This window comes from Carcharodon carcharias, chromosome 9 (assembly GCF_017639515.1).
Source record: "Carcharodon carcharias isolate sCarCar2 chromosome 9, sCarCar2.pri, whole genome shotgun sequence".
Lineage (NCBI taxonomy): Eukaryota > Metazoa > Chordata > Chondrichthyes > Lamniformes > Lamnidae > Carcharodon > Carcharodon carcharias.
In genome coordinates this window covers 27,248,055-27,271,752 of record NC_054475.1, presented here as the reverse complement: position 1 = coordinate 27,271,752, position 23,698 = coordinate 27,248,055, and the positions used below count along the sequence as shown (strand labels likewise).

The window sequence follows — 23,698 nt, the reverse complement described above, 5'->3', positions numbered from 1 at the left end:
CATTTTTAAGCTTTGTTTTATATTAAACCCCCAGTTTAGTATAGGGATAGTTCAGAAAGGTGGGGTTGAGGTAGAAGATCGGCCATGATCTTACTGAACACTGGCTGAGGCTCAAAGGGCTGAATGGCCTACTCCTGCTCCAATTTGTTACATTCTTGAACTCACTATCACATTGCAAAGTATAATACAGCGAAGGCAAAGCGACCTTGGTATGGTGTCACAGAGAATATAGCATCTTCCAAGGAAGCAGTTAAAGGAATTAAATACAGTGGAGCAGATAATAAGAAAAAGGAAGGTAACAGAACTCAAGGAATGGTATTGAGAACGATATCGATGTGAGCTTTGGTTATTGACAGTGAAGTTTGTTTAAAAATGACTTGATAGATTGCTCAGGCCTATCCTGCCAGTTGTGGCAAGGCTAAAGAATCTGACCAAAGGAGGAAGCTTAATTTTTACCAACAGTCAGCTGTATCATCCATCAGCAAATAAGCCATGGCCTTCAGAATAGATCTCACCTGAACGGAAGGGCAAATGTGATTCACCCTTTGGCCTCAGATTGTCTAATTTACTGAAAAGGCAAACCCTGAAAAGTACAACTAAGTTCAAGGAGATGGTGATTGCAGATTCATGTTTCATTGATTTCTAATTTAATCACTCATCTGTGTTATTGACACAGTACTATCCAATAGGTGTTGCTGAAGTAATGTATTTTATAAAGCTCCTGTCAAATATGCTCCCATTTTAAAATTAGAATATCATACTAAGTACACTTTTGTGTGATTTGATAGATTCTTGTTGGTTTTAAAATGCTCTACTTTTAAAAACTGACGACAGCTTGCTTCAAAAACTTGTTTTAAAATCTGCACTTGTGTTGAAAAGTTTTGCAGTGGAGACATGATTCTTGCAGCACTTTTTACAGGGCTTGTCTTACTGTTTATAAACTTTTATTTTACTTCACTTTTTTTCACCTATCTGCACCCAAAAGTGCTTGACTTCTGGTCCTGTGAATACAATCATCCCTGTATTGCCCTTCCCAGCTCTTCGTCTGTGAGCCCAGAGAGTAAATATTAATGGGCCATTTAGTCATGATGTGATGTACAATGTTCCAGACAAGCACTTGACAGGAGAAGTTACTGGATAGGAAAGCAGGAATGGAAACTTGATTGATATTTTATGCCACAAACTCTAAAGATGCAGTGCTCAGCATGCATTTCAATAATACCATCACTTTATAAATCCATGTTCTCTGCCTGACATTCAAATTGTCTTGTGTGTCGTACTGACTTTAATCCCAAATTGATAAAGAATTGCAATTGGACCAATGTGCTGTGTGTTGGCACTGTTATGTATTCACTAGTTTGCTGTATATCATATGTCTGACTCATCTCACAGCCATGCAGAGATGACACTAGTACCAAATCTATAACAGATTTACTTGCAATATTTACAAATATTTCAGAACTTATATGATTATACACACATGCACATACACATAGTCTAAGCTCAGAGTTAGAGTCTTGGGTCTTTCTGGAACTTTCTGTTTTCTTTCGGTTCTCTAGCTCAAACAACAGGCATGAGCAATCCAGCATAGTGATAATGGATCAGTTCGCAGACTAACATAATCAAACACAGATCAATCAAACCATTGAACACTATATCTTGGCCCCTTTTAATTAGAGACTTTATTTTCAATTAAACCATCCCAAACAACAAACACATGTCCTTTAGGGAAGGAAATCTGCTGCCCTTATCTGGTCTGGCTTACATGTGACTCCAGACCCACAGCAATGTGGTTGACTCTTAAATGCACTCTGAATGAGGGCAATTAGGGATGGGCAATAAATGCTGGCCTAGCCAGCGATGCCAATGTCCAATGAATGAATAAATATGTCAAATCAATTCTTAAAGTTCAACTTGTCTTTTCTTTAAGTACAGAAATAGTCTTTGAGATACAAAGGTCTTTTTGATCTGTGATGAGACCTATGAATTTTATGTTGTGGTGCTGTGTGATCAACTTGATGAGGCAGATGATCAACATCACTTATAAGAAAAGGAAATGTATCCTCATAATTACATCCTCAAATATAGCCTGGTGTGCTCGTTATCCAGCATCTCGTGTTCCACTTGGTGGTAACAACTGCTTGATTTGCTTTGGACCTGAAAGAGATTTTGCAATTTTGTGGTCATGATTTGGCCATTTGATTCGCACCCAATCACCAACTTCAATTTGTGGTTAGTTTGTGTTTCTATATTTGTCAAAGTATACTTTTGCTTTACCTTGTCGCTTTGAAGCTTCATCTCCTTTCGCTCTGATGTTCTTGTTAATTGGTGGTGACAACTGAAGAATGGTCTGCAGCTTGTGAAAGGTTTAGTGGGTGTCTTTCCGATCAGAGAATGTGGGATGGATAAATATGTGCAAAGTAGGATGTGAGTGGATTGTTCAATGTTTTCCCCTCTGACGTACTAACCCTTAGACTGTCCTTTATCACCTTGTTGAATTGTTTAATGCCATGTAAATACGTGGCTACAAGAGCAGGTCAGAGGCTAAGAATCGTGCGACAAGTAACTCACCTCCTGACTCCCCAAAGCCTGTCCACCATCCACAAGGCACAAGTCAGGAGTATGATGGAATACTTCCCACTTGCCTGGATGAGTACAGCTCCTACAAAACTGAAGAAGCTGGACACCATCCAGGACAAAACAGCCCACTTGATTGGCACCACATCTACAAACATTTACACTCTCCACCACCGACGTATAGTAGCAGCAGTGTGTACATCTGCAAGATGCAGTCAAGAATTCATCAAGGCTCCTTAGATAGCACCTTCCAAACCCACAAGCTCTACCACCGAGAAGGACAAGGGCTTCAGATAGATGGGAACACCACCACCTGGAATTTCCCCTCCAAGCCACTCACTATCCTGACTTGGAAATATATCACCGTTCCTTCACTGACGCTGGGTCAAAATCCTGGAACCCCCTCCCTAACAGCATTGTGGGTGTACCTACACCACATGGACTGCAGCAGTTCAAGAAGGCAGCTCACCACCACCTTCTCAAGGGCAACTCGAGATCAGTAATAAATGCTGGCCCAGCCAGCGAAGCCCACATCCCATGAATGAATTAAAAAAAATTTGATTGTGGGTTGTAACATGATGTCAGATGGCGGTGAATTCCATAACTTATTAGGCAGTCTGTGAACCGACTGGAAGCAAACTGCAATCCTTTGTCTGTTGTGATGGTCTCCGGCAAACTCCATTTGTAAACAGCTTGACTAGAATATCAATGACTATAGTGGTTGTTATGGAATTTGTTGGCACAATTTCTGGCCATTTGTTATATAGATGATGAACAACAAGCAGAAAACATTGATTGCCAGGGACTGCTTACAGTTCTCCAAAAATATCAACTTGGAGTAGTTGCCATGGTTTTGTTGGCCATGGGGTCGGTTGCAGAGGTGCAGAATACAGTTTAACAGACTTCTCACTGGGTGCACAAGTTACGTTGTTTCTAATGAACTCTTCTATACAGCAATCTATTGCCAGCCGCTAGGCTCCTTCACAGGACTGTTGTTTCACCTTAACAGCACCCAGATGTACATAATACAAGTTGTTGGAGCTGCTTAGGCTCATTGCGTAATACAGTCATAATCAAATAATGCAAGTTTGTTGCGTACTCTGTAGTACAGGACCAGTTCTTCCCCTATTTCATGAGGCTATTCGGTTTTTAGGTGCTGACTTACTTTATGCAGTACGCTATCTGTTGTTGATTCTGCTTCCAACTTCTCTCACGCAACCAGTTTCACGGTCACATGTGAAATCACCATGATCACATACTCGTCAACATTGCAAGTTGCTTAGCTGTCACTGACGCTGTCTACAATAGTAGTACAGTTCAGTACGTGAGCTACTCGGTTGCGTGAACCTGCAAGATGCTCAACCTGAAAGTTATCCTGATGAAGCCAATTTGGTCATCTGTAGAAGCATAGAGGTTGATGACCTGACCCTGACATGGCTAACAATGTAGTCAGTGCTTGGTGATCAATGTGCAAAGTGAACTTTCTACAGTGGAGATGCATGTGCCAATGTTCACAAGCATAGATGCAAGCTAGTGCTTCCTGCTCTCCAGTAGACTATTTGCATTCAGTTACTGACAACGAGTGTGGCGCATAAGTGATTTGTTGTTCACTTTTTTTTAATGGATGGTGAGAGTATAGCTCCAATTGCAGTTCCTAATGCTTCTGTTGTGACATACGTTTCTGCATTTGAGTTGAAATGTGCGAGGAGTGGCAGAGGTGCAACCTTCGCTTTGTAAGTGGTTCCCATTCCCGTTCCCCTCCTACAATGGTTTTTGGACTTCATGATTTTATAGAGGACAAAACTGCACGGACATAGGGTTTGGCTCAACTACAAACTTGCTGTTTATTTGAAATAACTGTCCTAATGCCCTAATACACAACTCTAAGCTGGTTTAAATAATACAGAACCTCAACTGGTTTGTCTGATTTAAATCCCTCCGTGATTCAACCTCAGCTCCCAACCAAAACACACAAAGTCACCATGATTTATTAGAAGAAACCTTTACTAGAAAAACCACAGGCAAAACCCCATCTTTCTGCCCCCAACCGTACTTTGTTCAGAACCAAATCCCCTGGGTTTGGTCATTACCTTTAAGTTACTCTAACCTCTCAGTCCCAATACGCCTCAGATTTGGCTGATAACTTACAATCCTCCACATGGTTGATCCTTCCGGTCAGAACTGTAGGTCCGTGAGCCAGCTTGACCCTTCCCGACCCTCCTCCTTGACTGCAGTGACAAACCCTTCGCTCTTGTCCTTTTTATGATTATCCTTATCAAAATATCATGAACACATTTCCCAAGGCCGGTCTGCTGGATGATTAGTACTTAGCACCTTCTTTGATCCTTCAAGTCTGTTCCAGACAGACCTATTTGGTGCTGATGCTGTTCCCACAACTGAAAATAATGAATCCCACCAAGGTGAGGTATCCCTGGCTCCAAAGCTGATTTTTACGTGAAAGGTTTCTCTCCTTCCATGACAGGAGTGAATGGATGTTGTCTGGGGCCATTTGGTTGTGACAATGGGCTCCTTCATTTCTTAATTAGATTACATGATGGTGGTTATCCTGTGTTCACTGCTGTGATGATGTCTTAAATTTCAGTCCTTTCAATAGTATCAGTTCTGTTGTGATGTTGGAATGTCTGAGGTTATCCCCTGCCCCACAGTGATGCCTGCCTCAATGTGTTTTGTATTGAGACTGGACTTTCATTCACAGTACTTGTGTCTGTGGGGGTTTAGGTGTTCTTCCATCACATTTTATACAGTTCAGTTGCAGGAGATTCCGATCCTGTAGCTTTTAACATTTCAAACACTGTTTGCTGTGCAATTGACTATTCCCATGGTGCATGTTTACGTACTATCTCCCAAAAAGGCTCCGTGATCTCCGTGTACCTCAGCACAAATTTGTGATAAAAGTTGATAGTACAGAGGAACAATACCAACTGTTTCATTTTAGAAAGTACCAGAAGCGGATGAGTGGCTTTGACATTGTTGTGTATAGGCTTTACACCAGCTGCTGTCACTTTTGCACCCTTGAAAGTTAATCTTAGGTGCCACGAATGCACATTTGTCCTTGTTGAGCATCAAATTATGTTTTACGCGTGGAATGAGCATCACTGATAATCATTGATTGTGTTTTGTTTGCCCCTTCCATGGACAATGGTGTTGTAAAGTAGGTTGAGCATCACCTCAACATCTCACAATACTGAAGAAATTATCTTTTGGAAAGCTACTTGCTGATCTCAGTTGATAAGACGTTCTACAGTTCTGAAACACACCTTCATGAGTAACAAAAGCTGCAAGATGTGGGTTTTGCTCTGCTAGAGGTATCTGAAGATAGCTCTGTAGCATATATTGAGCTTTGTGAAGACTGTGGAGTCATGAAATCATGCTGACAGTACTTGCATTGTAGGAAGTGAATACTTGTCTGGAAAGGATAGCTTTGTTGACTGCCTTAAGGTCTATGCATAATCCTAAATTCATCATTTACTCATCATGCACAGATTTGATATCTGCAGCAATGATACCATCTTCATCTAGTTGTTTCAGCTCCTATGACACTCTGGCATGGATTGTAAATAGCAACTATCTCAAATTTTGTTAAGCTGGTGGAATTGATGTGTGAATGTGAAGAATGTGACCATACCCTTTGATCTCCCCAAATCCAGTAAAGAAGGAAGAATGCCGGTGTATATAGTCTGCATCATAAATCACGTTAATGTGTGCTCTGATGAGGTCTTCAAGTTCAAATCCAAGCTTATTGAAAATAATACCCCCCTAAGGCTTCTGCCTTTCCCTACATAGAAAGTGAAACTGTCCAGGATGATGTCTTTGTAGCATACTGAAACTGTGATCATTCCCAAAATTGGAATGATAGAGTTGGCATAAGCTTAAAGAGTGCCTGTCGCAGGAATGAGAGAGAACGTTTTGTTACTTTTCTGCCAATATCAGTAAGAAGAAACACTGAGATGCCTGGGATCTCCACTGAGCTTTCCTGAAAATGACCTGCTGCTTTATCTTTTGTGATGGTATATACATATCATACCTCACTCCCAGGAAGAGGCTATACCATGTGTTGAACTGGTGAAGTCATCTTCTTCGACCACATGCACATCTTTGCAAAATGATTCCACTCAAAGCATGAATTGCCCTTTTTCCCTCAAGCTTAACATGGCGTTGTGACTTGATGAGCATTTCCAAAATTTGGGCACAGTGACGGGGCATGTGTTGATGTGATTGCTGAAATCTCCTTGTCCGTAACCCTTTCACTTGAGCTGGTTGATCATGCTGTGTCTGTGATCCTGAGTCTAAGGATGCATTGCTGGGTAACCTATTTGAATGTAACAGCAGATTTGATTTGGATTGCCAAAGTTAAGTCATCATCCTCCATGAGGAGGGATTCCCTAATTAGTGAAATTGAGGTCTTTTCAGTTTGGTCACAAATTAGTTCATTGGTTAGTGTACCAAATTTACATGGCCACAAAGCTGTCATATATTGTTTGATGGGCTCACCACTTCCCTGGGAATCTCTCACACAATGTATATTTTTCAATCGTCACACTTTTCTTTGGCCTGAAGTATTTTTCAAGAACATTTACTGCCATATCAAAAGTGAACATGTCTACTGTAAGCTGCTTGAATATTTGCTAGCCTTCTGCTCTGAGACAATGTATGAGTATCACATTCTAACGGATTGCTGCTACATCTGGATTGTCCATCTCTGTAGCAAGCAAGTAAGTCTTGAACCTTGAAGTCCATCGTTGCCAGAACATACGAGGATCTTCCAGCGAATAAAGAAACAGCTTTGGAGCTGGTAAAGTTAAACTTTTCCCAACCACCCTTGTCGCCAATTTTGGTATATATGTGTTGGCTTACTGTATTCATATATCTCAGACTTATCTCAGAGACACGCAGAGGTGATATTAGTTCCAAAAGTACAACAGGTTCATTTACAGTACTTACAAGTATCTCAGAACTTATAGGATTTAATACACACAGATGGTCTCAGGTCTTTCTGGAACTTCCACAGTTCTCTTAGCTCTCCGGCCCCACCCACAGGCTCAAGCAATCCAGCTCAGTGAACATGGATTTGTTACCAGAATAATGTAATTAAAGACAGATCAATCAAACCATTGAACACTACAGGCACATTCATTTAACCTGTAAGCTAGCAATCAATTCAATACCCTGGAAATATTGGTTAGTGCTTGATCTTCAGTTTGGTTTGTGCTACCACCATTCAGCTCCAGATCTCATCACAGCTTTGGTCCAAACATGGACAAAAAAGCTAAATTCCAGAGGTGAGGTGGGTGAGGTGATAAGTGACTGCTCTTGACATTGAGGCAGCATTGACTGAGTGTAGCATCAAGGAGCCCGAGTAAAACTGAAGTCAGTGAGAATCAGGGGAAATGCTGTACTGGCAGGAGTCGTACAGAGCATGTTGGAATGTGATTGAAATCATTGGAGGCCAATCGTCTCAGCACCATATCCTTAGGGCAGTGTCCAAGGCTCAACCATATTCAGCTGCTTCATCGTTAACTTTTCATCTATCATAAAGTCAACTGGCGATGGTCGCTGATGATTGAACTGTATTCTGCTTCATTCACAATTCCTCAGATAATGAAGTAGGCTATGCAGCAAGACCTGGAAAACCTTTATGCTTGAGCTGGCAAGGCAAGTAACATTCATGTCACACAAGCACCAGACAATGATCATCTACAACAATGGAGAATTTACCCACCTCCTCTTGACGTTCAATGGCATTATCATTGCAGAATCCCCCATAATCAACATCCCAGAGTCATCTTGGATCAGAAACTTAACTGGATGAGCCACATAACACTGTGGCTACAAGGACAGGTCAGAGGCTCTGAATTCTGTGGCAAATAACCCACTTCTTGAATCTCTAAAGTCCTTCCACCATCGACAAAGTACAGGTCAGGAGTGTGATGGAACATTGAAACATAAAAAGATTAACAGCACAGAAGGAGGCCCTTTGGCCCATAGTGTCTGTGTGGTCAAATGCCTAATTCCAGCCTCCATTTCTGGTCCATACTCCTGTAGGTTTGATTCTTCAGATGTAGATCCAAGTGATTTCTCAATGCATTGAGGGTTTCTTTCTGCATTATCTGCCCCGACAGGCAGAAAGTTCCAGACCCCCACCATCCCCTCCTCCTGAGGGGAACATACCCTCTAATCCAGCCACCTGGATGTCCCTGGTTATTGACATCTCTGCTAATGGAATTAAGTCCTTCCTATCCACTCTATCTAGGTTCCTGATAACATTATATACCCCATTTAAATCCCAGTCTCCAATGTTGCAAAGAAAGAACACCATCTTATCCAATCTTTCCTCACAGCTAAACTTCTCCATTCCTAGCAACATGCTCATGAATCTCTTCTGCACCCTCTCCAGTGTGATCACACCCTTCCTCAAAAGTGGAGACCAGAACTATACACAGTATTCTAGTTGTGGCCTAACTAGTGTTTTTTTTTTTGCAGTTCTAGCATAACCTACCTGCTCTCACACTCTAGGGATGGAACTTTCCATGCCCACTGGCGTCAGGCATGAACGGCGGCGTGAGCACACAATATGGTGCGATCAGTTTTACGATGGCAGGAAACCAGTTCGTGATCACCTGTTCAGCCCGCTGACAGTGGGCCGCATCTCCTGCCATTGGACTTTGGGAAGCTTATTGTAATACATCAGTATATCATTATCAGACTAGCCCACCGGAATCGTCCCCCCGCCACTGGATCGTCTGTCCACATCAGCAGGAAAGCACGCTGACAGGTTTCACAACAGCACATAAAAGGTGTGCACTTGGCCGTCTGCACATTGAGGGGAACTAGGAGGTGAGCACACAGTAACGTTGTGCAGCGCTCGCCAGGGTTGCCAGTTGGTCTTCAAGGTTCAAGGGCGCTGGGGGGGTCAGGATTAAGGACAGCCCTGCCGTTGAGGCGACTTGTGAGGGGTGGGGGTTGTGGATTAAGGGCAGCACTGCTGTTGAATATAGTGCATAAGCATTTGGGTTGGGGGGAGCAAGGGAAGTGGCCACACATTTTGGAAACTTGTATAAAGTGAGACAGCTCAGGCGCAGCCACATTGATATGATTGGGATTGGGTTCCTGGCTTATCTGCCCATTGAAGCAACACAGAGGCATCAAATTGCCACCAAGTGCTCCAGAGCTTCCCCCCAGCACAGACTGCAAATTCATTAACACTTTATTGGACTGCAGAACTGTTGGACTGCGCATGTTGTATAATCTCCTCGTTAAATCTGGCCATGGAGCAGTCATTGCTGGAGGCGCTCACAGCCCCTTGCAATGTCAGCATCCCGGTTTGGATGAGTCTCCCTCATGGTTCAAGGTAACTGGGCAGCCATGCAGCGCACTCTGGCCATTCAAGTGGTGGCCAGCACTCTCCAGGCAGCATTAAGGGGCCATCACACTTAACCAGGACAGATTCTTAGTACACCCATGCTAACCTCTGGATATGTCTACTGTTACCGATGTGCTTACAGCTATGTAAAGTGCCACCAGCGATGTCCTGTGACAGGCTACCCTTCTGAACTGCAGCACCTAGTTAAACTTTATTCTCCAGAAGCGTGAAGGAACCAGATCTGCCCATTTATCATTTGTTAAATTGATCAATTTATTGTATTGATCAATAAAATCAATACATTTTATTGATAATGTACTTTTTATAATATTCCCCAGCAGCTGTCAGACTCAGTGCAATGTCATCTGCTAATTACTGCTGATGAACACGTTCTCTCATGCTGCAGAAGGAGCACATTAGGATCATGGAACCTGGTGAACTAGCTGTATGCTTGCTGGCCTACAGAGCACGAAGACGATGGAGGAGAGAGCGACTGAGGCTCCTGGCTGTGCAGAGGCAGGAGCAGCAACCTCAGGAAGAAGGGGTGGCTAGGGCTCCCACATAGGCTGCCCAAGAGCCACAGCGAGCAGTAGCAGGCCAGTGCTTAGTGACAGCCAAGGCCTATAGACGCTGCCTTTCATTCCTGCAGATGACTGAGAACAAGCATCGCCAAAGACTGCACATGCCCAGGGAACTGGTCGGTCATATCTACTGGCTACTGCAGGACTTGGCGCCAAGGGGACATTGAGGGCACCCACTACCAGTGGCTGTGAAAGTAACAGTGGCGTTCAATTTTTATGCCAGTGGCTTCTTTCAGGGCTCCACAGGTGACCTACGTGGGATCTCACGAGCCTCCACTCACAAATGCATCCATGAGGCCGTAGATGCCATCTTTGTGAAGGCACACAACTTTGTGCATTTCACCCAGGACCAGGGCAGCCAGGATGCAAGTGCGATTGCATTTGCCCAGATCTCGGGTTTCCCACAGGTGCAGGGTGCAATCGACTGAGCTCATGGTGCTCAGATCTCCATCACAATACACAGTGGCCTACATCAACTGCAAGGGCTTCTACTCACTGAATGTGTAGCTGGTGTGCGATCACCAGAAACACATCCTGCACGTCTGTGCACGGTTTCCAGGGAGGGTGCACGATGCCTACATTCTGAGTTGGTCACAGATCCCTGAAGTCTTCCAGAGTCCACAAAAGCTGCAGGGATGGCTACTCGGGGACAAGGGCCACCCGTGGAGGCTGTGGCTGATGACACCCAGGCTGCAGTGGAGCGGCGGTATAATGAGGCTTATGCTGCAGCTCACAACTTGGTGGGGCAAAACATTGGAATTTTGAAGGTGCCTGGACTGGTCTGTAATATAGTCCGCAGAGGGTGTCACGCATCGTCATCGTCTGCTGCACCCTTTACAACTTGGCACTGCAACGGGGAAACAATCTGGCTGAGGAGGAAATAGAGGAGCTGGAGGTCTCCTCTGATGAGGAAGATGCCAATGGGGATGAGGATGAGGAGGTCCTCGGAGGCGACAATGGTGGGGATGAGGTCAAACAAGGCAGGCATGCTCGGGAGGCCCTCATAACCTCTAGATTTGTGAAGGATGATGACGACATGCAGTGAAGTCACCCCATAGATCCTCACATTGCATCTATGAATGTTTGAATCCAGTCTGCCTTATGGCAGCATGAATACCCACTGTGATAATGCTCCTGTCATAGAGGCGCAGTGGAGGCCCTAATAGTTGCTCGATTGCAGGAAGATGATGATGGCATGCAGTGAGATACTCCATAGATCTTCACATTGTCTCTGAGAATATCTGACTCCTGTCTGGCCGAGGGCAGATCGCTTGCGCTCTGTGATCAGGGTCATATCACAGAGACACAGCCATGAAACTTTAGAAGCATCTGATCCTTTGTCCACCTTCAGCACCTGAGCCCTTCAGGAGCACAGCATCGCTGGTCACAGATATTGGGCAGAATTTTGTCGTCGGCGAGCAGGGGGCGGGACCTGCTTGCCAACGTGTAAAATGACGCGGGATGACGTCACCCCACCCCATTTAAATTTTCAGGAAGGTGGGGGCGCAGCTGCGGGCCCGCTGACCTGTCAATGGCCAATTGAGGCCATTGACAGGATCAATTATACAATTAAAGGACCTGCCCGTCCAACCTTAAGATTGGCGGACAGGCCAGGAGCCCCAGTGGCAAATAGAGAAAACATGAAACCTCATCCAGCGGCGGGATGAGGTTTCGTGTAGGGTTTTAAAAAGTTTAATAAAATTATGTAAGTTATGAACATGCCCCATCTCATGTGACATTGTCACATGAGGGGGACATGTTAGGGAATTTTTTTTTCTCTATTTTTCATATTTTTCAAAGTGTCAGCGATCTCCCTGAGGCAGCACTTAGCTTTCGTGCACAATCCCCCCCACCCTCCCCCCTGCCCGCACACAAAGCACAGAGCGCTTCCCACCAGGCGTCATACCCGCTAGAGATTGGGTCGGGTCCACCCGACAGGCAGAAAATTCTGCCCATTGAAGAGATGGGGGGGGCCAGCCACACCTAAAAAGTGCTGAGAGCACACAGAGAGAATGAGAGAACTATGTGGTACCTGCCCACTACATTCCGGCCTTGAGGTGCAGGCATCAGTAATGTTTCCAGGGAGTGTGAGGCTGGACCATCATTTTGGTCTGAAGGCCACACAGAGCACAGGGAAGAGGCCCTGGACTTAGACACCTGCCTTTATCTTGTGCAGAAAGGTTTCACATCTGAGTGACAAGAACACGGCTCATCAGAACAAGGAGCCATAGGCAGGGAGACATTCTTGGGAGTTTATTGACAATAATGAACAGTATGTACAAGTGATTAACACCCGTGCCCAGGCTGTGCAATTAATTCTCCTTAACTTTTCTAACCCTGCTGCCAGGTCTTGGTTCTCCCCAGACATCCACAGCAGAGGTGGAGGCAGCCTGCTGACTGTAACGCCCTCTCTGTGATGACTTTGGTGGGCATGCTCTGGAGGGCCCCGGACTGCTTTCGGGGTCATGCTGTGTGACAGTGGCACCCTCCTCGTCCTGTGGAGCTAGAGCTGCTGAGGTCACAGGAAGAGGGGAGTCAGATGGGCCGGATACTCTCAGAGTCACCTGGATGGATAGGCCTGGAGTGTGCACCTGCTGATCCTCCTCCCTATGGGTGCCTGGGGCCCCAGGCTGACTTCTCGAGGAGCAGAGGCAGCAGGAGTGAGATTGAGCTGCCCAGCACCCCTCTCAAGTACTGTTGGAGTCCAACTATGGCATCAGCGATAGATTTGAGCCCGCTCAGCAGTGCAGGAGCAAAGTCCTGGGCCAAGGCCTCCATGGCAGCCACTATCCTACCAGTGTTGACCTCGGTGCATTGACATGCCGGCTTTATCACCTCAGGGTGAAGGCAGACGGACTCCTCCATCGAGCCCTGCAATCTGAGGAGGCAGCAGACATCCCTCCCTGATGTTCCTTAACTTGCCTTTGCAGCTCCAGCAACTGTGACATGATCAAGTCCAGAGGCTCGTCATCTGACTCAGACTCAGCAGATTTCTGGCCTCCAGCAGTCCTTCGAGTGCCGGATACCTGGGAACTCCCTGCCGCCGCCTGCAATGGATCAGACAGTGTAATGTGCTCACCAGATTGTGATCCCAAGGCTATTCTAAAGCTAGGTCCCACCTAGGTGTGTGTCTCTGTACTAGTGGAGGGTGTGGTGAGCGCTGTCTCGGGACTTCAGGGAGGATGCCTCCAGATTCCTCTTCAGAGCTTTCTTCGGGGCTCGATTGGAGGCCCTGTGTCATGGACTCCATCGGTTGTTTCCCAGATGTGCCTGCAGAAGCAAGGAGAGATAATTAGTGCATGGCAGTGGCCTGTGAAACAGGACACATCACTCACAGCATGGTTATCTAATGGATGTTGCACTGCTCACTTGGTACAGCAGCACCGACCTCACCGTCAGCACAGGACCGATCTAAATCCTCGCCAGTCAGCTGGATGACTCTGTTTTCAAAGTCCGTGAGGACCTTGTTTTCGAGCATTCTGCGACCTCTCTCTCTTGTTGTGTGCCAGCTTGTCCTGCATATATAGAGAAAGTGTAAGCAGGATGCCTACCAGGCCAGATGATAAGTATGCCTGGTCTGTGTGGGTGGTGAGTGGTCCTATGGACGGGATGAGGACAATGACAATGAGTGTGTGAGAGTGACTGGGTGATGTCCCTTGAACCAACAGTGAGTGAGGGCCCTGTGGATGTGTGATGGGTTTGAGTGTGTGAGTTGAGACTGATGAGATGAGTGACTTACCTTGACGGAACGGAGGAAATCATTCATCCTCTTGCGGTGCTGGGTGGCTGTCCTCTGTTGTAGGGTGTTGGCACTGACCACTGCTGCCACCACCTCCCAATCAGGGTTGGTGACTTTGATGCCCACCCTGTGGCCAGAGTGGGCAAAAAGGACAGCCCGGCAGGCCTCCACGGCACCCAGAAAGCACTCAAGGGACGCGTTGCTGAACTTGGGGACTGCATTCTTTTTCAGTTTTAGGGCTATGTCTCCTGTGCAGCAGTGGTTGTCTGGAAGCGCTGAGGTGTGTGCTTGTGACTGGACTTTAAATAAGGCACCTGCTATGAGGCAGCAGCGGGTTGATGGCTGGTGGGCGAATGAGAACCCGCCTGCCATGGAAACAGCATGTTTCTGGGAGCGCATAAATAACGTGGCTGGTTTGGGACGATACATCCCGGCTAGCAGGTAAAACGTCGTTCTACCCACCCACTGCCGGGGAAATTCTGCCCTAAGTCTCTGCCGTGAAGGAAATTATCCAGTAAGCCTTGCTGACCACCTTATTAACCTGTCCTGCTGCCTTCAGGAATCTGTAGATAAACACACCAAGGTCCCTCTATTTCTCTATAGTTTTCAGAATTCTACCATTTATTGTGCATTTCCATGCCTTGTTTGCCCGCCCCAAATGCATTAGCTCACACTTCTCCGGATTGAATTCCACTCATCTGCCTGCGTGTCAGTCCATTGATATACTCCTACAGTCTACAGGTTTTTTCCTCACTATCAGCCACACGGTCAATTTTTATATTATCCAAAAGCTCCTTCTAGCCTTCCTTGACAGCAATTGAGATCCCTTTAACTGTTGCTGGAAATAGCTGCCATGCTTGTACCGCTTATGGCAGGAGCAGGAAGTTGAGGTGTTCATTCAGGCCAAGACAAAAATGATGGGATCTTAACTACAATTTCCATTATTGTGCAAGCCTCCTGCCTGTTTTCAATGTTGGATCTAGCTGCCTTAGCAGAGGTGCAACTGAACATTGGGATCAATAGCAATGCAGCAGTAACTTTGCTTAACTACTAGCTGATTGAGCTTTGGTACTACTATATTTTGGACCATGTGATTATACCCTCCAATAACATAAGAAATAAGCTTTACATATAGAGAGGGACAGAAGATCCTCAGTTTTTCTGGCAATCTCTCACTATTACTCCAGCTGGAATGCAGTGGAAAGGCTTCCCTTGCTCAGGGTTTTCCTTTGAACTCAGTCTGATGTGAAGCTCCCACTTGGGTCATGGCTTGGATCAAAGAGAAGGATTGTCCAAAGCTTTTTTGACATTTTTCATAGGAACCCTTTGACAAGGAGGCACTGAAAGCACAGTCAGGAAGCGACTTCGGGGTCCCCAAATCTCTGCCTCCAGCCAAGCCACCAACCCTTCGTTTTGCAGCCTCTGGTGGCAGAAGGGTGCTTGACAAGCACCAGACTCTCATTGAAACTTTGGTGCTTACCTCATAGGACTCACTAGAAACAGCAGTATACCTGGCTGTGCTTCCCTGTTTTGTTTTAGTATAAACACAGGCATCAGTTGTAACAACCACAGAATCAGATCTTTTTAATCAATGGGCTCAGTTACACAATCCTACGTGAGTGCTCGGTCAAATCATACAATGTGATTTCATTTGATTATGTAATTCTTCCTTGACAATTCACTATAAGAACTCTGCATCAAGTTTTACTATTCCAGTCTGACTGCAGCAAACAGCGGTTTGCTCAAAACATGTATACAAGTACCACCTTTGATCTCTATATTCCACACATACAAACACTCAAATACAATACATTAAAAAAAACACAAAGTAGACTTCTATTGGTGCATTCTCCATGGCAACGCCTCTACCAACCAGAGACCACTTGCCAACCAATCAGCACTGTCTTCTCATACAGTATAAATGATTGTTTTCGCCTTATATTGACATTCTTGCAAAGCGTCCTGAAGAGTGCAAGATGAAAGGCTTTGACAGGCTTTTTTTCAGCATTACTCAAGTTCTAAACTACCAAACAACTTTAACTTGACTTCCGATAACATGGAGCCAAGAATATACAATCATGTTCACCAATCTTCCACAATGATTCCATTAACATGGTCCACCTAAGCACTTTAATGATTTTGTTATTATAAATCATGACCAAGCAACATGTTCCAGACCCTTAAGACATGACTGAATGACTTTACTTTCATTAGGCCTACTTCACCCTTCCTTGTTACCTGTTGAACAGAACTGAAACTGTTTTAACTCCACGTGTGCTGATCCCACAAACAACCTAAGGCATTGAGAGACACTTCTTTTCCCCAAAATTATACTTGATTCATAAAATTTGTAAATCTTTAGTGCATCCCACAGCATGTAGTTCTGGACCTTGGATTGTGCCAGTCGTCCTGGGGGAGCATTTGTTTCATTAAAAATATAATTTTCTCATAAAAATTTTAAAAGTAACAATCCAAATAAACAAATTTGACATTATATAAAATGCAATACAGATCATTTTCTTCCAATACAATGCATGAGGCTTCATTACACTTGTCATTACAGGTTACATTTATAATGTATACATTGCAACAAAGGTGGAAACCCAGTCACGTTGGCTACAGACTTCCCTAGCTCTAACCTTTTAAACATTGTTCCCTCCAGAGGAGAGACAAAAAGGGGAGCACCTATACGAATTCAGTCCTAAAATTCACATCACTGGCTGACAGCATTTCAAACTAATGTTTGTGAACCGTAGCACAACACTAAACATCAAATATTCAAACAATCGTCTCACCTGTCCACAGATATCCTACTATACATTTAAAAATTATTCATCTAATGCTGACAAGCTTCTTGTTAATAAACCACGTCAATGTATGTTCTGCCAACAGCTATATTGATTGCTCTGCCATCCATTACAACCTGCAAGTTTAATTGCTGCTTCTGGGACCTAGCTGCATGCAATTTTGCCCTGTTTCTTCCATTACACCAGTGACTACACTTCAGAAGTATTTTACTTGCTGCAAAGCACTGTGGAACATCCAGAGGGTGTGAGAGGTAAAAGGCACTATATAAATGCAAATATTCTTTTTGCAAAATGGCACCCTACATAAACTCGAAGGAAAATTTGTGAGCCATTTCAAATGCACCCCCCCCCCCCCCCCCCCCCCGCCCCACCCCGCCCTCCAGTCTGGTCCCTATCTCTGTAATCTCCTCCAGCCACACAACCTTCCAAGATATATGCACTCATCTAATTCTGGCCTATTGAGGATTCCTGATTTTAATTGCTCCACTATTGATGGTCTTGCCTTCAGCTGCCTAGGCCCTAAGTGCTAGAATTCCATCCCTAAACCTTTCCACCTCTGTAAATACCTCATTTAAGATGCTCCTTAAAACCTACACATCTTATGTGGTTTGTCATCAATTCTACTTTGTAATGCCCCTGTTAAGTGACTTGGGATGTCTTATTACATGAAAGGTTCTGCACTTCACCTGGAGTTAAAGCCACAAAGGCTCCTCTACTCAGGTCACCAGTTAATTCGTGGATAGCAAGGTCCCACAAACAGCAAAGTGATAATGACCAGACAATCTGCGTTGTGTTTTTTTGAGGGATATTGGCTAGGACAGTGGAGAGGGCACCCATGCTTTTCTTCATGTAATGCCATGGGATCTTTTACATTCACCTGGGAGAACAGATGAGGCCTCAGTTTAAGATATTATCTGAAAGACAGCACAGCAAAAGTGAAGCATCCAACTCAGTGCTGCACTGCAGTGTTGGCTTAATTTCTGTGCACAAATCTCTGGAGTGGAAGTTGAACCCACAGCCTGTTGACTCAGGAGTGGGAATGCTACCAAGGAGTCAAGGCTGACACCAAAATATCTCACACCAAAATATCTGACACCAAGAATGGATTTTGTTCAAACCGTCTGGTGCATTAACATTGATCCGCAATTTAAAATATACACCACAGAAGAAAAGAGAAACAGAAATTTAATTTGGCTATGGATGAGCATTTCTTTTAAATCTCATTAAAAGTTTGATTGTGATGTGATGTAATCTGATTTTTTTTGATCCTTCTCGATGTTAGATTCTCATCCTGTATATGGGAGATAAGGCTGGATTTTGCACATTATAGTGTGTGGCAGTTCTAGGTCGTCATTACAGGAGGAGGAAGGAATTGAAGCAGATTATATCAAGTGATATTTCTTCAAGATACAGTCTGACTAGTAGTAATCACGTTGATGATTATCAGCCACAGTATGTCATATCAATCTGGGTCATTGATTATAGAATGTTTATAAATGTGGTCTATTTATACTATTTATTCCAAATCATAGTGTGTGTATAATTTGCTCCTTAAACGTTGCCAAGGATTTGATGTTACTGTCAGTGTATAAAACTGGATGATTCCTTATTTGCCACCTTTTCATTTGTGAATATTCTCTTCAAATCTCTTTGGGAGATAACACCAAATATATAATTGCAGCAGACAAGTTATAGAGAGTAGTTTTACATGGTTTCTCCATTATAGTAAGCCACAATTATTAGTTTATATCAAAGTGTATCATGTTGAATGACTTGCATTCAGGTTGAAACTTTAGGATAGATTGTAAAATATCCTCTTGTTGTGGATGGCAAAAAGGTTCATTCAATCCCTCTGTCTGTTCACTTTTATTAGTTTTGACTTACCACAGTTTAGACTATTCAAAACCAACTATCTTGGCAATTCAGAATATAAATGTTGAGAGCCACTGCAAGCAGAATATGAGATACACAATAGGGTGTTATGATCACAGCTGATGTTATTTGCTGAGCAAGCCAAATCCCAGAGGGAAACTTGTCTTACTGATCATAACTTTTTTTGTGTGTTTTGAGAACAAGAAGTAAACTACTGATCCCAGACATATAGAATCCCAGTAACACTTTTGGATTTTATAATTATAAGATTTACTCACAAGAAGAAGAAAGCTTACCCAAGTGTAAAGTTACACAGTTGAAACAGTCTTATGAAACATTCCCCACTTGGTCAGAACACACAAGTAAACTACTTGGCAACAACTCCCTTAAAGATTTTTAACTATAAAAATCCAGTACATTACCCAAGGCAAAAACCGCTGCTACTTTAATAAAGTATACCATAGAACTTCTCACTCTCTTCCACTCTGCTGTGGAAATCAGAAGGAAGTTCAGAAACAAACTGCTTTCTTAAAACAAAGACTTTTCTGGCTTTAAATTAGATGGCTCCTTCAAATTCACAACTTTTCTCAGCATAAAGCTGGTCTCAGAACATCTTCCCCACACAGCCACCTTAACTCAAACTAAATACCTTTCCTTAAATATCTTTTTTCCCCCTTTCATCCTAGACTCCCTTTTCCTAAGCAGCTCTTTGAACTCAACTGTTCCAACATATAAAAATATTTAATATCTTCCTATTGCCTCCACTTTCAGGACAAATAACATTTAATAACCTTCCCTTGTTTACTCATGAAACCTTTGTAAATTGTAAAAGTCCCTTAAACTCTCTTTGAAATTTAGCAGCTGAAAAGTCAAGCCCTTACCTATCACCTAATGTAAAATTTAAAACCCAAGTTATTTACTTGTAATTCCAACTTCACCATAGCCTCTCATTACAAATGCATGCATCTGGCTCCTTTACCTCTCATCTCTCATTTCCCATAGGTAAGCTGTCTCAATGAACCTTCCCCAAGTTTAATTAGTCATGGACACACATACAGCCTTCTTTACAGAATACCACCATATTCCCAAAAATATTAAAATAATAACATCCATCTTCACAAGGGTAAATTTTCCAACTGGTTATACCCAAGTTTCGGCCCATTTAGCATTCAAATCTTTAAGCAGGTTTGTTACCTGTTCCAGGTGTGCATGTGAATTTGCAGTTAGTTATATTGAAATTAGGCTCCAAAGATGTTTTCTATTCATGCAATTTTCTAGTATTTATGCTGGTACAATATTCAGCCAGGGGCGTACCCATTTAGGACTACTCAGGTGTGCTCTTTGTGGAAGTGCCTTTAAAGAGTATATAGTGTGATTTATAGTGAGTTTCAATGCTAATCTGAAATTTTATTCCTTGTTTTATTGCCTGTTTCCACTTAGTCGATCAGGAGGGTTTATTTTCTGGCATTGCCAATTCTTTTTGGTATATCCATGATATTTGGACAGTGTGTTTCCATTGGGGACCCTCAAGTTTTTTGGATAAAGAAGAGGGGCTGTAATTGAGGGGTCTCAGGCTTCACAAGTCCATCTGTCAGTGCCTTTCCACCCATAGGCCCATAGTTATTTGAAGGGATGCACCAAACTGGCAATGGTACTGGCTATGCAAGTTGCAGGTTAGCAGACAACCAGATGCGGAGCTGTGCCGTCTGCTGCAAGGGGTCATAGGACAGGTAGCTGTATCTTCAAGTCATCTTCCTATGTCTTCTTCCAAACTTGCTGCAAAGCTGTTTTTTTTTTAAATTTGGCTCTGCTATTGATGCTTTCCTGAGTTCAGTAATTTTAGTTACTTCCTTAAGTCATATGAGTACCTTTTTTCCTTTGGGAGTTGATTCATACTCTTGATTACTTATGTAATAGTACAATCCAAGGATTAAACGTAGCACCTGCTTGGGGCCTGAACTGAATATCCATGTCTTTCACATATGTATTTTTCACAGCCACTCAAGATATAGAGCCATTATTATGATCAGTTACATTTATTTAAATCTATATAACCTACCTTCACATAAAATAAAATAGCAAACACCTACACTTCCCCATATCAGTATGTCATCTTATTTAAATTAAACAGAATAGAGCAGGTTTAGCTGGATCTGCACTCAGGCATATTGGATTATCTTGGCACCTCACATACCAGAGAATCATGTTGCATCTTTTGCAGGCATGTGCTTCTGTTTGCCTGATTTTCTGATACTTTAATCATTGTACCCAAGCAGAGACGAAAAAATCTTGCTGATAACTCATTTGTATTTTGAAATACACCCATGGTAGAATCTGTTCTTTCTGCAGTCCCTTGCCTTTTTGTGAACCTATCTTTCTAGGACCTCTTTATTCATGGATAAACATTGGAGAATTTTTCAATACAATAGGATAAAGTTATTCTTGGACATTAGTACAAAATGGGTGATGGAAAACAACAGCCTGTTTTATTCCCTGTCTAATTGTCTATCCCATTGAACAATGCTGATTCATTATCACTTGTTTTATGTCTCTACCCCAGAACAATTTCACCCCCTATGAATGTGTTTTTTGTCCATTATTCACATAAGGTAATGAATTGCTTATTGTCTAGTATTTGGGAATAGCAACTTTCATTAGCATGATAGCTATCTCTTTTGGGAGCACCTTTTTAAACTTGTGGGAATAAATTTTGAGAAAAATCCTAAAAACGTAAAACACCCTTTCAAATCCTTATGTTGGAAAAATGATCAAAACATCTTAAAAAAATTATAGCCCTAGAATAGAAAGCAGGGCAAACTCCTCAGTACCATTTCATTTTCCACCAACTCCAGTAGCTATCAAGGAAGGGGCTGGCTGCTCAAGTTCCTCACTACCTGGCCTTAAGCACCATTTTTCATCTCCAAATTATGCTAGCGATTGAGTTTTGCAAAGTACATCTGTTACATTTGCAGAGGTTGAAAGGTAACAAGTGTGACTGTTAACAGCATCTTTATCCAGATGTGTTATCCTTATAAGTTAGTCATCACTGCTTCTAAGCAACCCCTGGCTAATTACACACGATTTCCACTGCACTGAAGCAAACACACAACATCTAGCTCAATCTGGACCTGAAAGTTACTCACAGTATGTAAATGATGCTGATTGTATAAAATTCAGGCAAGGTCAAGGCCCAATTGGGGATCTTACTCTAGAGACATCAAAAGTAACAGTGCAGGAGGGCCGGGATGCGTGGTAATCTGTGACACTCCATTTGTTTAAGTTTCCAACATGTTTTCTTCCCCCTCTCCTCATAATTGATGTGTTTTTCTTCCTCAGCCCGTCCACGATGCTCTTTATGTTTTCCAGCTTCACATACCATTTCTTAATCAATAGGTAAGGCCGGACCTGTAAACATAAATTGTTGGGCCGCAGCTAGAAGACTCGAGCACCAGTTTCCGTTTTTCCCCTTCGAGTGAAAGCTTTTTGGCTGTGCTGAAATAAATACAGCCAAGATCAGAAAAAACTTGTACAGGGAAATGCAAAAGGAATAGGTGGCAACTTGGCAACACAGCAAAATAATGCACCAACAAGGTTCCAAGTGTTTTGAATTGTATCCTACAATGTTATTTTAAGAGTTGAATGTACCCAGGTAAAAGCTGAGAACTGAATATGCTCCATTTCTAAAACCAATAGTCAACTGTTGATTTCTGCACATTAATAAGGTTGTTTTGATAACACAGGCAGCGACTCCAATGGGACATTTCAAAAGCAAGACTGGGTCACTCAATCATTTCAAGGTGAATTCCATTTCCTTAAACACTTTGAGGAATACATTTCGTGTTTATCCATCAACATAAATCAAACTGTCAAAGATACTGAGACACTGAAGCTCAAATGCAGTGAGTGAACAATTACATACTTAATGGCATGAACCTTAAACCTTGCCCTTTTCCTAACTCCTTTTCCATTTGATCAATTCCTACTTTAGAAATAGTACTTCTCTGAATGACTGTTTGCCTGAATATTCAAAGCCACATCCAAAACATTGCAGTCATCATTGTAACCAGGCGTAGGTTGTGGGTTTCTTCATGTTTGATTACTGGGGCAATTTAATTAACAGAAATCATTTTTGAAAATTTCTAAATTTGTCATTTTTTAAATTCTTTCATGGGATGTGGGTGCCGCTGGCAAGGCCATGATGTGTTGCCCATTCCTAATTGCCCTTGAACTGAGTGGCCTGCTAGGCCATTTCAGGGGGCTGTTAAGTGTCAGCCACATTGATGTGAGCCTGATGTCACGTGTAGACCAGACTAGTTAAGGGTGGCAGATTTCCTTCCCTAAAGGACATTAGTTAACCAGATGGGATTTCATGATAATTGGCGATAGTTTCATGGTCACCATTACTGAGACTAGCTTTCAATTCCAGATTTTTTATTAACTGAACTTAAACTCCACCCATGTCCCCTGGGCATTAGCCTGGGCCTCTGGATTACTAGTCCAGTGACATTACCACTACGCCTCTGTCTCCCCTTAATTCTTATGAGCAGAATTAAGACATAATGGAGTTGATTTTTTGTGCTATTTTACCAGTTTAATGTTCATTCCTTGAGTGCAAAAGTCAGAATAAAAAGGTGGAGTCCTATCTGTCTTCACTTTTTATAGTGCTGCAAGAAATAGGTAAATGAGGAAGGAGGGGCCGTTTCCACTACCCTACTACAGCTTCCTAGCAATGCAGCCTGCG

The 23,698-nt window shown here is 43.2% G+C and overlaps 1 protein-coding gene across 2 annotated transcripts in view; it reads left to right on the top strand.

The window, feature by feature from the left end:
* cpne5b (copine Vb) overlaps positions 1-23,698 on the top strand; it is a 723,670-nt gene that overhangs the window by 508,033 nt on the left and 191,939 nt on the right. Inside the window, exon 2 of one of the 2 annotated variants that reach the window (XM_041195524.1) lies at positions 22,698-22,754. The exons of the other annotated variant lie outside the window; for it this stretch is intronic. Coding sequence (XP_041051458.1) covers positions 22,710-22,754 — 45 coding nt within the window. The 5' untranslated portion in view covers positions 22,698-22,709. The remainder of the gene's footprint in view (positions 1-22,697; positions 22,755-23,698) is intronic. 2 annotated transcript variants of the gene reach the window in all.